The sequence below is a fragment of the Paramormyrops kingsleyae genome, chromosome 1 (assembly GCF_048594095.1).
Source record: "Paramormyrops kingsleyae isolate MSU_618 chromosome 1, PKINGS_0.4, whole genome shotgun sequence".
Lineage (NCBI taxonomy): Eukaryota > Metazoa > Chordata > Actinopteri > Osteoglossiformes > Mormyridae > Paramormyrops > Paramormyrops kingsleyae.
The window spans coordinates 71,403,380-71,418,181 of NC_132797.1; the positions used below are offsets into that span (position 1 = coordinate 71,403,380).

General features: G+C 43.2%; 2 protein-coding genes across 3 annotated transcripts; one reads left to right on the top strand and one right to left on the bottom strand.

Annotated features, from left to right (window-relative positions):
- Positions 1 to 4,529: 4,529 nt before the first annotated feature.
- LOC111841074 (calsequestrin-2-like) lies at positions 4,530 to 9,541 on the bottom strand. 2 transcript variants are annotated; one of them, XM_023806602.2, is made up of 11 exons: positions 9,100 to 9,541; positions 7,672 to 7,756; positions 7,344 to 7,444; positions 7,114 to 7,225; positions 6,939 to 7,012; positions 6,711 to 6,841; positions 6,555 to 6,600; positions 5,817 to 5,871; positions 5,514 to 5,614; positions 5,309 to 5,383; positions 4,530 to 5,126 (listed from the first exon to the last, which is right to left on the bottom strand). In XM_023806602.2, the coding sequence occupies exons 1-11, from the start codon at positions 9,346 to 9,348 to the stop codon at positions 4,824 to 4,826; spliced, it is 1,332 nt and encodes a 443-aa protein (XP_023662370.2). In that variant the 5' UTR covers positions 9,349 to 9,541; the 3' UTR covers positions 4,530 to 4,823. The 2 variants fall into 2 exon arrangements, with proteins under 2 accessions (XP_023662370.2, XP_023662444.2); XM_023806676.2 differs by having other exon boundaries at positions 9,115 to 9,539.
- Positions 9,542 to 9,728: 187 nt separating this feature from the next.
- Positions 9,729 to 14,619, top strand: poglut1 (protein O-glucosyltransferase 1). The gene is made up of 11 exons (XM_023806799.2): positions 9,729 to 10,317; positions 10,935 to 11,025; positions 11,439 to 11,582; positions 11,673 to 11,808; positions 11,955 to 12,076; positions 12,200 to 12,259; positions 12,462 to 12,561; positions 12,688 to 12,746; positions 12,903 to 13,070; positions 13,273 to 13,329; positions 13,515 to 14,619. The coding sequence occupies exons 1-11, from the start codon at positions 10,218 to 10,220 to the stop codon at positions 13,669 to 13,671; spliced, it is 1,194 nt and encodes a 397-aa protein (XP_023662567.1). The 5' UTR covers positions 9,729 to 10,217; the 3' UTR covers positions 13,672 to 14,619.
- Positions 14,620 to 14,802: the final 183 nt, after the last annotated feature.

Genomic DNA, 14,802 nt, shown 5'->3' on the forward strand with positions numbered 1-14,802 from the left:
AACTGGAGGAAACATAGCATAGCTTTGTTTAAGCCAATACAATATGAAACCTGTGTAACTTGTATTTTTGACCTGGAATACTTCAGTACACAGCGCCATCTGTCAGCCAAGTATGGAAGTGGCAAGCAGAAGTATTGCTTTTTAGCTTTAAGACAATTTTACTTAAAAAACCATGCATGCAAGCAACCAAAAATCAAGTTTATTATGAAAACAACAGTATTGTGAACTTTTCACCGATGCTTCTGCTTTTTTGAATATTTTGTTCAGTCTAGGTGTGTCTGCTCCACACCAACTGGTCTCCCAGGTCAGCTCTTCCATTGTACTCTGAGAAATGTTTCTACAAATGAGTTTGTTATATTTATTTATGGTTATGAAATAAACACCTGTGCCTGCTAGACCGTGATGGCTGGACCTTCCCACAGGTGGGTAAACAGAGGGCATGATTAACTAAACCTATGGCCGAAGATGAAATAATGAATCCCATTAATCTTCATCAGCTGCTGCATGCGCTTGTGTATTTATCTAGTCTGCTGTTAAAATATAACACCTAAGGTTTTGGGTTTCATTCTGTATGTGATCTTGAGGCCGCTGGGGCTTCCTGCAAATATGAAGGATCATATTTTGTGCTCTTTTGATTTCCATGCAGGGCAGAGTTGTGGTTCAGTGAGCAGAATTGTTGTTACACATATGTAGGGTCTAGGGTTCAAGTCCCACCTCTTCTCTACACTACATGGGCTTTCTTGTATGGTACTGTATGGGATAGGCTCTGATCCTCTCATAGGTTCTTCCCTCCCTCAGAAGCTGCGTCTCTTTCAGTCATTCAAGGACACCGCACCACAGATCAGAGCATTCTGCTTTTAGCCATGTCCACGATGAACGCCGGGTGCTCCAGAAGACATCCACCAAACACCCAGCGAAAGAGGAGCGTCAGCATGCTAAGGGATCATCACATTGCCCTCTGCTGATCTGCTCAGCGAAATCACGTCTCGTGTAAAGAGCTTTTAGTCCAAGTTTGTTCGGTTTTTTAAGAGGAAAGGAAGCCTTCAGTCCGAAAGGCTTTTGTCTACAGAGGTTCTAATGCTGTTCTAGGCTGGAGTTGTCTTGCGTGCCACCTGCCTCATTCCCCTGAATTCTGACACCACAACAAAAATAGCTAAAGACACCTCCAGCCACTCAGGAAGACCCGCTGATGGCAAAACACCATCCAGAAGTCAGACAGTACCCTTACTGCTTTAACGTAATATGTTTTTTAGGTGTATCGGGTTAAAGGGAAGGGGCTGAGACAGGGAAATGGAGGAAGTTTCTATTTGTGCATTTCCTGTTGTTCAAAGTGTTTGCACTGTTTGCTGTTTGTTTGGAATTACACAATTGCGCTGCCTCTCTGGACTGGTGAAATCATTGATATCACACCACAGAGCATCCTCATGACTGTCAGCTCTTCATTTTGGATTATAACCCTTTTTGGTAAGAATGTTTCAGTTTGCACCTTCCCAGAATTCTTTGTATCAGCATCACTTGGACTTTGTGCTTGAATAATTCTGTGAATTAATTCCGTTTGTGATTCTGTAGGTACCCTGGTGTTGTCATTTTGTCACTGTTAGCATTTATACAGTTCACCTTTTTATGTGCACTGGGGTCCTTTGCATTGTGGTCATGGTTTGGGTAGGGTTAGTGAATCATGCATGCATTTAACCAGCCCACACCCATTAAAAGGTAATGCTAGAATGACAATATCCAGAGCATATATTTACTAGTTCCAGGTACATCGTCAGCTAGTCACCAAATTATCAGATGTGTTCTAGTAGCTGATTCGCTCTGCTAAAGAGGACCTGGAAAACCACGATGAAGAATTCCTGTGTATTTGATATGAATTGTATTGCTCCCCTGATTAGAGATACTTCAGAAAATATTCTATGAGATTTTGCATGGACCTGGAACTATAGTAGGTTTTAAGAACTGTTTGACGTTTAACCTTTTGTCCTCTTCTTTGAACCTCTACCAACAGGTGACTGCAATGTTAACCAGAATAATGTGCTGAGTGCCAGAAACTCACTTGTCGCCCTTCCAATTACTAGGAAATGATTTGTCAACATGCCACCGTCCCTTGCTTATGATGTCCAATTTTTCACATCTCTTCAGATACAGAGAGGGTCTGTCAAGTGTGGCAAAGCACAGCCAGGTTTTGATCACAACCAACACACAGGACCTGGAGCTTTCAGGCACCCCAAAGAAGACCTTCACCCAACATCAGATTCTCAGGGTAACAAAGGCTTCATGTTTGTCCACAGACTGTATTGATTTGCTGCCAGACAGACATGCAGCAAGTTATTCACATGAAGATTGAACAGCTGATAAGTTATGAGAGCTGGTAGAAAGCTTTCTACAGGTCATTTGACCTGTAGTGCAACAAGTGTAGTGCTTTGTGCTAACGGTACAAAGGTTGTGGGTTTGAACCCCAAGGAACATATAACACTTGTAATCTTTCCCTCTACTTTTTGGATAAGAACTCCATTAAAATTGTGGTAATTCCTGAGACAGAGGCTCCTATTACAGTTCTACTTCATTCTGCACCAGCGGCAGGAGAGTCCCGCTTCCTTCTCCAGTCGTTGAGATGAGCGCGGTGCTTAGAGGCCTGTCTGAGCTGTGTGTTGGCAGCCATGTTGACATGGCGCGGGGAGGCTAGGTTGGGGCTCAGCCCGCAGCAGAGACGCTGCACAATGCTCCAAGCTCGCTCCCCGTGCCTGCCCCCAGCTGTTCGTGCTCATTAGGCCTAATTAAAATGCCTTGGGGGTGTGCTTAGGGCACTGCCGAGGAGACGAGGAGCAAGAAACAGCTGCTGGAGCACGGCTTATTCATATGAGGCTTGTTTGAACTTTGACCTCTTTCCCAATGTTGTCAAAGATGTCATGAAGACAGCTACAAAGGGTCTGCATGTCGCACCAAGTTTGCAAAACCGTTGTCCATGAGCAAGACTGACATCCGTAGGTTTGCCGCAGGGAATAATTGCGGGGAACAAATTGCACATTTGGGCGTGTCTGGTCAGTTAGCGATTAGCTATGCAGCCATCGATCACACCTGACATGATGTATCACCTCCCAAACGTTTTCATTTTTCTTTCCTTTCTGCAGATCCACAATGAAAGGAAATTGAAAGACCAGACCGAAGGTGTCCTGCATAAGCTTTCTAGCCCAAGTCACATTTTATTCATTTGCTTATGCAAGAATCCCAAATTACCATGAGCTGATTTTAATGATCACTGCACATTATTGTCACCAGTGTAGGGGTGTACACAGGGGCGGGACCACAAGGGCACTGGCCCCAGCTGAAAGCTGATTGGCCCCCAGAGTGAACATACCCCTGTCACTTACCAAAGCAAAACATATCATTGGCTAATGATAAGATTAGCCCCTTTGTATGAATTACGGCCATCTTATGCCCCCCACCTTAAAAGATCCTAGAATCACTCCTGAGCCAGTGTCCTGTTCACCGCTGCTGTTTGCTGGGGGAGCAACACCAAACAGGGGGGAGGCTTTCTCGATGGACAGGCCAGAAGGAGAGACGGGTTACGTCCAACCTACTCATCATAAAGAACAATGAGGGCCAGCCTGTCAATGGTGAACTCACTGGGATGAGAAGCAGATCCCCGCAGGGTGTAAAAGCGCACACTTCACACGCTCCTTTGTATCCACCTCCAGTTGGCTTTTCACTCATGCTACGCCTCCAACAGCAGACAGCTGGGAGGAATTTCCCAAACCCACTATCTCAGATCTCCTCGCTTTATCTGCACCCTGCCCTGCATATTTGACTTCTGTATTTCCACAGTAATACAGTATGTGTTGCCAATATTCTGAACACAATTGTCTTTGGTCCTCTGCTTCCTATTTATATTGCATGTACATGAATTATTTCCAACCCTTTCGGTTCATTTGCCATATTTATCTTACTTGTTGTAATTCCTGTAAATTCTGTAAATATACCACGTAAAATTCTGGTTCTTATTTATTTTCGTTCCATTTTATTTGGCTTTTGTTTTGTCTTTTATGTGTATTATCCATCTCTCTGTACATCTGTGGTTCTGGGGGATCTAATAAATTCAAGTACGTATGAATTTGGCATGTTTGAAGTTATTGTGATCATAGTCTGAATTCTCCACAGAAAAAAAAATGTTTGTCGTACTCTGTATTTCAGAGTGCTTTTATTAAAGGTCATGGAGTCTTCCCTGTAGGGCAGGGGTGTCAAACCCAGTCCTGGGCGACCAGAGTCCTGCACATTTTTGGGTTTCCTCTCATTTAACACACCTGATTCACCTCCTCGCACCTCATACTAATTACCACACAGCTGTTGAGCTGAATCATTTGTGGTGGAAGAGAGAAAGAACTAAGCTTCACAGGGCTCCGGCCCCCCAGGACTGGGGTTTGACACCCCTGCTTTAAGTCTTACCTGTGATCCCCTATCTAATGCCCTGTATGTTCACAAGGTCAGGGAACACCAATGCAGTGCCACAACTCACTATTAAATCAGGCCAAACATTGTTCTTCTTGTAAATAAATGTGAATTTTTTAATGCTGTTTTAAAAAAAATTTCAGCATCCTGCTTAGCTTTGGCTACATAACAACACTTAAATAGTCATGTGACTACAGAAAGAGAAGCAGGAGTCAACAGTATAACATTTACTGTTAAAGAGGTTAGCAAAGCTACTGAAATAAACTGGATTATCTTTTCATTTGAACAGTTAGGTGTTTCTGAAGTAATCAGGTGTTGGTCTATCAAGAAATGTACTGTCTGTCATCTTTGTCCATGTTTTCTCCCAGGACCAACATTCTTTAATCACAGTTTTCATCATCATCGTCGTCATCATCATCATCATCATCATCATCATCTTTGTCTTCATCTTCCTCATCTTCATAATCCTCATCTTCGTAATCCTCATCTTCAGCATACTCTTCTACATCATCCCCATCTTCATAGCTTTCATCGTCTTCCTCATCTTTGCTGAACTCACCTCCATCTTCATCATCATCCTCAGTGCGGAACTTGCCCGATATGACATCCTTAATCCAGTGCTCCACTTCCTCAGCAGAAGGCAGATCTTCGTTAGCAGCCATGTTCAGCCATATGCTGTCCGCCTGCCAGAAGGAGGTCAGGATCAATCGTGAGGTCGCTACTAAACTAATTTAACTGCTAAGCAGTACTGAACGTGATGCCACAGAAACTCAGGAATGGACTTTAACGCAACCTTTTCTGTATGTCCAGTGGGAAAGTAATAAAAGTTATATAAACAAAAAAAATAGAGCCGCGTACAACTTACACCTGTAACATTTACCACCCCAATCTGAGGCTTTAACAGGTCTACATGAAAGGTCTTCTCCCAGTATGTGATCAGCTAAAAAAGAGAAAAAATAATTGTTGACAGCACATTAAAATCTGGAACTGTACATCAAGTCTAGCCAAGAAATCCATTACTTTATTTATATACTTAAGAGTCTTACTCAAGAAATGATTTCACCACTCACCAAGGGGAAGTCGTCTGGATCGATCCACAACATACTCAGTTGGGGGTTGTCCGTGTTGCTCCTTGCCACCTCCTTCAGGATTTCCAGGAACTCGTACCCATCTGGGGTGGGATTACATTTCTGGAGGGTTTAACTTTGAGACCATGTTAAAGGAACAATGGGAACATCAGCGCAGTGTCTGGACATGTGACTGATACAGCTGTACTGCAGTGTTTCCCAGTGAAGTCCACTGCTGCACGGCAGTGTTTCCCAGTGAAGTCCTCGGGGACCGGATTGGGAAACTGCTGTATTGTCATGATTTACCAGGGTCTTCCTTCTCTGCAAAGGCCACAATGTGGATACCATTGACATTATCTTCCTGGGGAAGGAGAGACCAGAGAGCATTAAAGCAGCCCAGCGTAACAAAGTTAAGATATTCAGGGATGCAAGTGTGTCAAATAACATCTAAAGAATAACAAATACAATATGCATTATTCAATAAGGTTTATGCACAATTATTAATTGTTTTGAAAATATTGATAATCTTGGATAACTCTTTTCCCAGAGTGACATTATTTATCTTTATTTTTTTCTGCTGTTCTTTAAGACCAGTATTTCCCAACTGGGTCCTCGGGGAAACACAGACAAGCAAAAACCTAGACTATCTGCGGGTCCCTGAGGACCCAGACTGGGAAACATTAGAGTGGCCACCTATCAAGGGTTTAATCCATCTCAGGGGGGGGGGTATTCTGAGCAAACTACTATAAAACTGAAAGGCTCCTGTGCTAATTAGTTCAATTCCTGTTCTTATACTGGTTTGTTTCCTTGATTGAAAGACTTACATTAACATTAGTGGCACATGCATGAAACATGATACATGACTGACCATTCAGCACACAGCAAGAACTCAGTATTAAAGTGAAATCTAGGTCTTTAAAATTGAAACGGTACTTTACAAACCCTGTCCTAGCTCAAAGTGTCCCTGACATGGATTAAATGGTCACCCTAGCAAACACTGCTTCAGACTGTCAAATGTGGAAGATACAGGAAGTGGCTGCTCACCCAGGTCTGAAACAGGTCCCCTGCCTGCAGCTTTCTCATGGCAGGTCTATAAACGACACATTAAGACAGCTGACCACAGTCATAGTGCAGCAAAAAATTCATGGCACAGCACTGTATGTACAGTACAGGCACGATAAGACATTCCTACAAGGGCACCTTCTGTGTTCTGTCACAAAATCCACAATTTCCTGCTCAGAGTGAATTTTTCCCGGAATGGTTACTGGTTCCTCCATGAAAGGCTCATAGAGATCCAGTTCATTTATCTTCAGAGTCAACTGTCGGGCCACCTGCAGCGCATCAAATAGCACACAGATCTGCTTAAAAACATTTCATTGGGATTGTTATTAAAGGGCAAATTCTGGAGAAGAAGCAAACACGACTTACTGCTTTATCAAAGGTAGCGAAAAACTTAACATACGGCTGGAACTTCCTGGCAGCTTCCTGAAAAGCCTTGAAGTCTAAGAAACGAGAGAGGAGTTTGGTCCTTCCGTTTGTTACCACATCGTTATAGCACATGAAGACTGTGACAGCAGGATGGCCATGTTAGCGAGACGCTCACGCTCCGAGTCCTCTCGCTTGAAATAGCCGATAAGACGGATGTCCTCTTGCATACGGCTGAAAGCACGCAGCTCCACTGGGCTACTGATGAGCTCCACTGGTTCTTTCAGCAGCTGGGGGGGGCAATATATCGTTAAATTACCACAATGTAAATTGTCTAAATAAAACCATCAAAATTGCATCTGAATGGCTACAACAGCCCCTGTTTTCCTGGTAATTTCAGATGCTCACATCCAAGAGGAACCCCATCAAGGTGTCTGCAGAGAGACACCCTTTGTACTCCATGACTTGCCCCTCTTTGATGGTGTACAGGCTCCCTTCTTCCTCTAACCCTGAGGACTCAAAATTGTTTAACCAGGCTATTTGACTTCAAATAAGGGCAATAAACAGAAACTGATGAGTCGTTCCTGGCTGTTTCTGGAAATTTTTTTGGCAAAACAAAATATTGATGATAAAAAAATAGTTCCTTCGATATACTTAATTTCACTTTACACACGGCATGTATTTTTAGTGGTGCAGCAGGACTTTCGTGCCTTATTGCATCATTTCCTGTGCTTACCCAGCTTCTTAGCCACTTTAGCATCCTGGTGGGAATCGATCATTCCGAAGCCAATGTCCTTGTCCTCCAGGACTTGGGCAGTGAGCTAAGGGGAAAGACATTGATAGACAGACCAGACCAGGGGAATGATATTTTCTCATCTCCAAAACGTCATCATGTTCTTTCTTACATATCTCACTTAGTTTGAGTGTATTCTTTCTTAACAAAAAATGCACAGATGGAAGTTAAGGAAGTAAAACAATGGCTGGAGATGGTTGTTTTCTTTGCACAGTTCCTTCTACGGTAACATGGTTTATTCTACACAGGCATCGCTAGCATATTCTACTTCCAAAAGCCTGGCACAGACAAAAATGTACATATGCACCACACACATGAATGACCCAATTATTGTCATGTCACAACCTGGCCACTAGAGGGTGTCAGGGGACAATTTCAGAGTCCATCTTTCAGTCCATCTGCTTATGTTTTGATTCCCTAATTAAGTTCAGTTGTTGCTATTGCATTAGCTTCTCGGTGTGTTCTGGTTCTTATCTAAGAGGACAAGAAAATAATTTCCCTGTATAGACCACATGAGTGGACTATAGTAGATTTTAAGATCTACTTTTATTCCTGTCTTCTTGCGTCATTTTAAGGGGGGACTATTACTCTGCTACTGGATTCAAGACAAACACTAGGATATGTCTGGGTTTTTGTGACAATACACTTGATCTAAATCAAAACTTTTTAAACAATCCTATTAATAGTAACAGGTTCACTGATTGGAGCTTTTTAGGTAGAATGCCAGAAAAATTGTTAAAATTGAGCTGTATAATTGTTATCTAAACAGAGAAACAGCACACTTGTCAAGTCACTAGTAGAGTGGAAAGAGCAAACTTAACTGAAGGCTGAGAGGAATGACAGCAGAAAATCTACAGGCAGGTTAAACTGAATATCACCTAACATTCACTTTGAACTCAATTTTGGACACAATGTATTCTTAAATAATACCTTTTTATATTTCAAATAAACAGCTTTTCGTGTCTCAAGAGAGCAATCCTGTACTGTACATTTGTATATCTCAAGGGCACTTAAAACTAGCAGGACAGTTTGGGGCAGCACTGAAAAAAGAAACATAGTATCGCTTATTTATTGGAAAGTAAATAGCAATTAAAAAGTTGATCCTGTGAAAGCGACTGACCTTGGAACAACTATGGTGTGATCAGAGTCTACTCAGCATAATTGTGTGCTGTGCCCAATAAAATGTTTCGTTCTGTAATAACTATACAGGTTTGTGTATTTAGGGTTAGACAGCTATTAGCTCCTTAAGGTGGTCATGGGGAGTTAATTTGCTGCTTTTATTAAATGTTCCTTTTATTAAAGGACGTAGGGTTAATGCATCTTCTAGTTCTCTGTAAGTATAGTATACCCCCTCACCGTACACCCCCTTACCATATACCCCCTCACCTCCAGGATCAGCTTGCTCAGATGCTGCTTATGTAGGTTCTTGCTGGTAGAAGGAGGCTGGTGGCACAGCAGACACAGCACGTCGTACCTCTTCAGGGCTTTCTTGTAGTTTCTTTCATTGATGTTGATCAGCCTGTCCTTGCCATCAAAGCTGGGGAACTCCAGGCCCTTCATGGGATTACATGGAGGCACCAGGTATAGACAGGGCAAGAAGGAGAGTAAGAAGGCTCTCATGTTCTGGCAAGAAAATACCAGAAAGTGGAAGAAAAAGGGGGATTGAATAGTGGTGGCCACCTCTGAAAGGAGAAATGTTTCCCTCAGAGGAGTGACAGCTTCTGTTTAAACTGACTCCACCGTACCACCTATCTGAGCTGCTTCAGAGCCTCTCATTAACAGCATATTCCTGACCGAGACAGAAATGGCAGGCGGTGATAAGGACGTGTTTGCGTCGGAGTGGGATACCTTACATAGAGTGACAACTCTCCCCTACCAGCACGAAACCATGTTTAGGTGGCCAGTGGTTTCTGGGCTATAAATAAGTGGTGAACCAATGAAAAGGAGACATAAGTGAGGATGTACTCCAACTTTGTCAGTGAGACTGCATTCATAGTAACAATCAGGGAAAAAAATTATGATTCTCTTATCTGCTCATCAGGTTCTTCCTCTATCTTCAAGAAATGCCTTAAGACTGATCTATTACATGGATTCTTTTATTATCTAGATTGTTCTTTGAATGCTGTTATGTTGCATTTACTGGACCTTGAATAGTCTTGTTAGATTCTTGGTTTGTTGTTAGTTATTGTGTAAGTATGTAGTTGGGTATCTCCTGCTCCAAAACTGCTTACACTTGTACCTGGGCACTCATTGTAAACTCAGCATAGCTGCATTTATGCCTAGTTGACTCCTTGACAGCATGAATGTTTGAAATGTCACTTTGACGTCGCTTTAGACAGAAGTGTCTGCTATATATGTAAATATAAAAGCCAATGTTAGTATCGCTCCTTGAGCAAAGGATTTGCGAATATATTTTGTGATATACGGTAAAGTACTTACCGCGAGATACACAGGCTCTACTAGCTGATCACCGAGCCCGGTTTTTGCTCATGCGATCCGACACTATGAGAAAAATGGAACCACACTGGATTCTGCTGCCTTTTTTTATACTACATTTTTGCTGTGCTGGAATTAGGGCAGCAGAGACAGGTAACGCGTTCCTGTTGCATTTTTTTGTATTACCGTGCCGTTCAAACTTGCTGGTGTGGTTCATGGCTAAGTTGGGTATCATTGTAACTCCGGTTTCTTTGTGAAAGAGTATACGGACACGTAAAGAGCATCGCGACAAAGATTCACTTTTCTAAGGGAGTTTTTAATGGGGCATGGTGTGTAAACAGATTTAATCGGTTTACTAAATGTGGCGCAGTTAAAGTGCGTTAAAGTTTGCAGCTGGACGTGGCAGTAGAAGAAAGTTGAGATTCACTTTTCATGTTCTGCGGCGTGCATGTGCATGCATGTTTCTTCCTAAACGGATGCGCTGTCCTGCAGTAGATATGCCAAAGGATTTGTCAGGGCAGGCGGAGATAAGTCTTCCCAGGATCTAGACGTAATTAGCGACTTACTTCTTTAATTGGTAGTATACAGCATTCAGAGATGTAGAGGTGGGTAGTGACATACCTACCTGTATTCACTGTAATACCCATCTATAAACTGCCGGAAATGCATACCAATCAGAGGATAAGTGTGTATTCGCATTAGCATGTATAACGATATACCCTCCTACCAAGACACAACTGCGCTACTGTTTGTCTCCCTTTTTACAAAAGGCGGACGATGGAAAAACTACTTGGATAAGATCACAGAAGCCACTCGTTCTTACAAGCCCTGTAACCCACAGAACTGCAGCTGTCATCTCAGGTAATATGCAGTCCAGCACAGTCACGTCACCTTCACCACTGCCACCTTGTCACGCTCTTTGGGTTCAGTCTTGTTCCCTTGACCTGTCAGTTTTCATTGATGAGGTGAGTTTAAAATCTCAGTGAATGTGTGAGGCATCAAATGTGCATGAGTCATATTCCACTGAGATGTCCCTTCAAGAAAATGATTCTCCTGGATTAACAGGGAGTGCAGAGGAAAATTAAGACAACATAATCAGTGATGTTACAAGATCAAGGTGTGACACTAAAGTAACTAACACAGTTCAAAATCAAACATCCGTGATTAATTCCCAAAATGAACTCACATTTTGGCCTTTGAATGTAAAAAAACTGTTTTTATGTCTTTAGACTTTATCCGGACACGCCCCACATGACTTGTATCTCGCCCCTCAGAGTTCTGGAAAACGATCTCCATCCGTTCCGGGATGGAATTTCAGAAGAGGTGTTTCAGGAAACCGTGCAACGGGCCGTGGGGACACACTACCAGGTCATCGGGAAGAAACTATTCCGTGAGCAGAGCTGCATGTTCCCAGCAAGGTGTGTGCGTGTGTCAGTGTTTCTCAGCGTTGGACCTTTGTGCCTCAGGATGACACGGGGCTGTGCACGTCTCTCTCCATACCTGTGCAGGTGTAGCGGTGTGGAGCACTTCATCCTGCAGGTGATAGACCACTTGCCAGACATGGAAATGGTGATTAACGTGCGTGATTACCCCCATGTGCGCCACTGGATGCATCCAGTCCTGCCTGTCATGTCCTTCAGTAAGGTAAACAGTCACATATGCATGTGGTCGTGTACCAGAGTTTACAGGTTCAGTGCTACTACTTGTACCACGTAACATAACCAAACATGCAAAGAACCTTTATTGTGCAATAGTGTTTCCTTGGTAAACTCTGCACTGTCTGTCTCTAGACTCGGGACTTCCATGACATTATGTACCCTGCCTGGACCTTTTGGGAAGGTGGACCAGCAGTGTGGCCCATATACCCCACTGGATTGGGTCGCTGGGACCTCATGAGGGAGGAGTTGGAGAGGCGAGCAGAGCCAATCACAGTTCTCCATTCATAGCACACATCTTGCTGCATGAGAGGCTTGTGATCAGACAAACAGCCCTGCACTTTTACCAAGGCAATGAGGAATCATTCTCACCCATCCAGGTCATCGGCACAGTGGCAATGGAAAGAGAAGGAATCAAAAGGTTTCTTCAGGGGATCAAGGTCTGTGTTGTTCTGTGTCTGAGCATGCCCAAGAGATTATGGAGAGACCAATGGTTTGACTCACTGAATAGCACACTGATAGTCTTCATCTTCACAGCGTGACCAGCATCAAACGCCAATAATTGGCAGCGTTGGATTCGTTCTTGCGTAAATCGATTGCCGATGTTGAATTGAGAGTGTACGACGGTTGTGTGATCCGTAGGACCAGTCCGGAGCGAGACCCGCTAATCTTGCTTTCGCGGGAGGACCCTCAGCTGGTGGATGCAGAGTACACAAAAAATCAGGCCTGGAAGTCAGAGAAGGTGAAGCCTTTCCTGCCATAACAACACCAGCCTGTTCCCTGCAGAGGAACTGTAGGTTTCATCAGCCCCTATTAATGAAAAGCAGTAATCATGCACATCTACTCCTTCTCCTTTATCCTCTACCAGGACACACTGGGCAAACCACCAGCCAAGGAGATACCCCTTGTAGATCATTGCAGATACAAGTATGAACTCCTGATGTTTATATCAATTATATAAATGATTAAATATGGACAAAAAAATATTTGAAATGAACATCCAAAAGCACCTTGGATCCTACAAGCTCATAACCGCCTTCCTCCAGAACTTTCTACCCTCTACTCAGCCACTACTATCCGCAGGTACCTGTTCAACTTCCGTGGGGTAGCAGCCAGCTTCCGCTTCAAGCACCTGTTCCTCTGTGGCTCCTTGGTGCTGCACGTGGGTGACGACTGGCTGGAGTTCTTCTATCCCCAACTTAAGCCCTGGGTCCACTACATTCCTGTGAAGCAGGACCTATCTGACGTCCGGTAATTGACCTGTTCCGCTCCAGCTGAGTGGTATTAGAGCAGCACGGCCGGACTGGGTTCAGTGTTTCCGTAAACACACTCTAACCTTTCTTTACAGTCATTCTGGTCCCATTTTTAGCCTAATAGTAGTTTGTTCACCTTTGGGAAGGACTCGCTGTTCTGTGTTTTCCCATAATTTTCTGTACATGTCCTACTTCCACAGAGAGCTGCTCCAGTTTGTAAAAGAAAACAATGACGTTGCTTATCATGTGGCTAAAAGGTAAGGATGGCTTTCGAATGCCTCTTTGTACCCCAGATCTAAGGGACATTTCATTTTGGTCTTATGGTGCTCATGTTGTGATTAGTTAGCAGATTCCCAGCACTAGCTGGGTTTGTTCAATCTATACTGTCTACGGTGTGTTAAGTTCCCTGTTTAAATACAGAATGTCACTTTTCTCCCGCCAGAGGTCAGCAGTTCATCCAGGATCACCTGGATATGGAAGATGTATCATGTTACTGGGAGAAACTGCTCACTGAGTTTGGCCGTCTGCTGAAATACAAGCCCAAAAGGAACGCAGCCTACGACCAGATCTTCAGCAAGACCATTCATACAGAGCTGTGAGCATCACACCCACCGCCGACGGTTGGTCAGGAGCCACTCCGATTCAGGCCAAGGATCTGCATTTTGGCTGAGGGCCACATCCGGAGCGTCTTCTCCAATTGCAAAGGAACTTAAGTTTCTTAAGATGGTCGTTGAATAGCAACTGAAGAACCAAATATGTCTTTTGTTCCCTTGTTTTTTTATGTTTTGTAAAGGTGTAAGGTTGTACATGAGATTAAATAGTTTTCTTATAATGTATATATAGTGCTTTGGTCTGAAATACGACAGTTCTGTTTTTAGAGGTTTTTTTTTTCCTTTAATTTCGGATTAATTGCCATTTAAATATATGCTGGATTCAGACGGATTTTATTGCCCCCTTGTGGATGACGATAGACTGTTTCAGTATATCCAACTGTACTTAAAATAGCGATCCAAGACCTGAAAACTTGCGAACGGCAAAGAACTGGTAGAAAAGGTAACTATAATCACATTTGCAACACTGAGAATCTGGGGCACCGACCAGTGGTAGTAGAAAAAGGAATGACACCCATGGATTTAACAGTGGGGACCAAGTATCCCCCATAATGTAATAAAAACCTGTTATTTTGACATTGCGGGGACCATTTTTCAGGTCCCCACAAAGATCTGTGAATTCAATCAAAAAAGTAAAAATGCCAAAAGTCTCGTTTTTTTTTTTGGTTACTTATGGTTAAGGTTAGGGCTGGGTAGGGGTTAAGGTCGTCATGTTGTTCCCCCATAGAAATGAATGGAGTCCCTACACAAAGATATAATTACAAACCTCTGTATGTATGTATGTGTGTGTGTGTGTGTGTGTGTGTGTGTGTGTGTGTGTGTGTGTGTGTGTGAGAGAGAGAGAGAGAGATATGCTGTGCTGCTCCAGCCCCCTTCCGCATTTTCAAGATTGATGCATTGATATGTGTTCACAATAAAACATTTCAGTTAAAAATGCCTGTAATTTGATTGTTTCTGTTCTTCACTGGTGGGTTTTAACAATGTATTTATCGTCGCCAGGTATTAATGCATTATAAAAAATAACGCCGGTTTATTGTTTACAAAATATACTAATGGGATGTGGTTTGATTTACAGTCGTGCAGCGCGGCTGGTCCTCCACCGCTAGAGGCCGCTGCGTC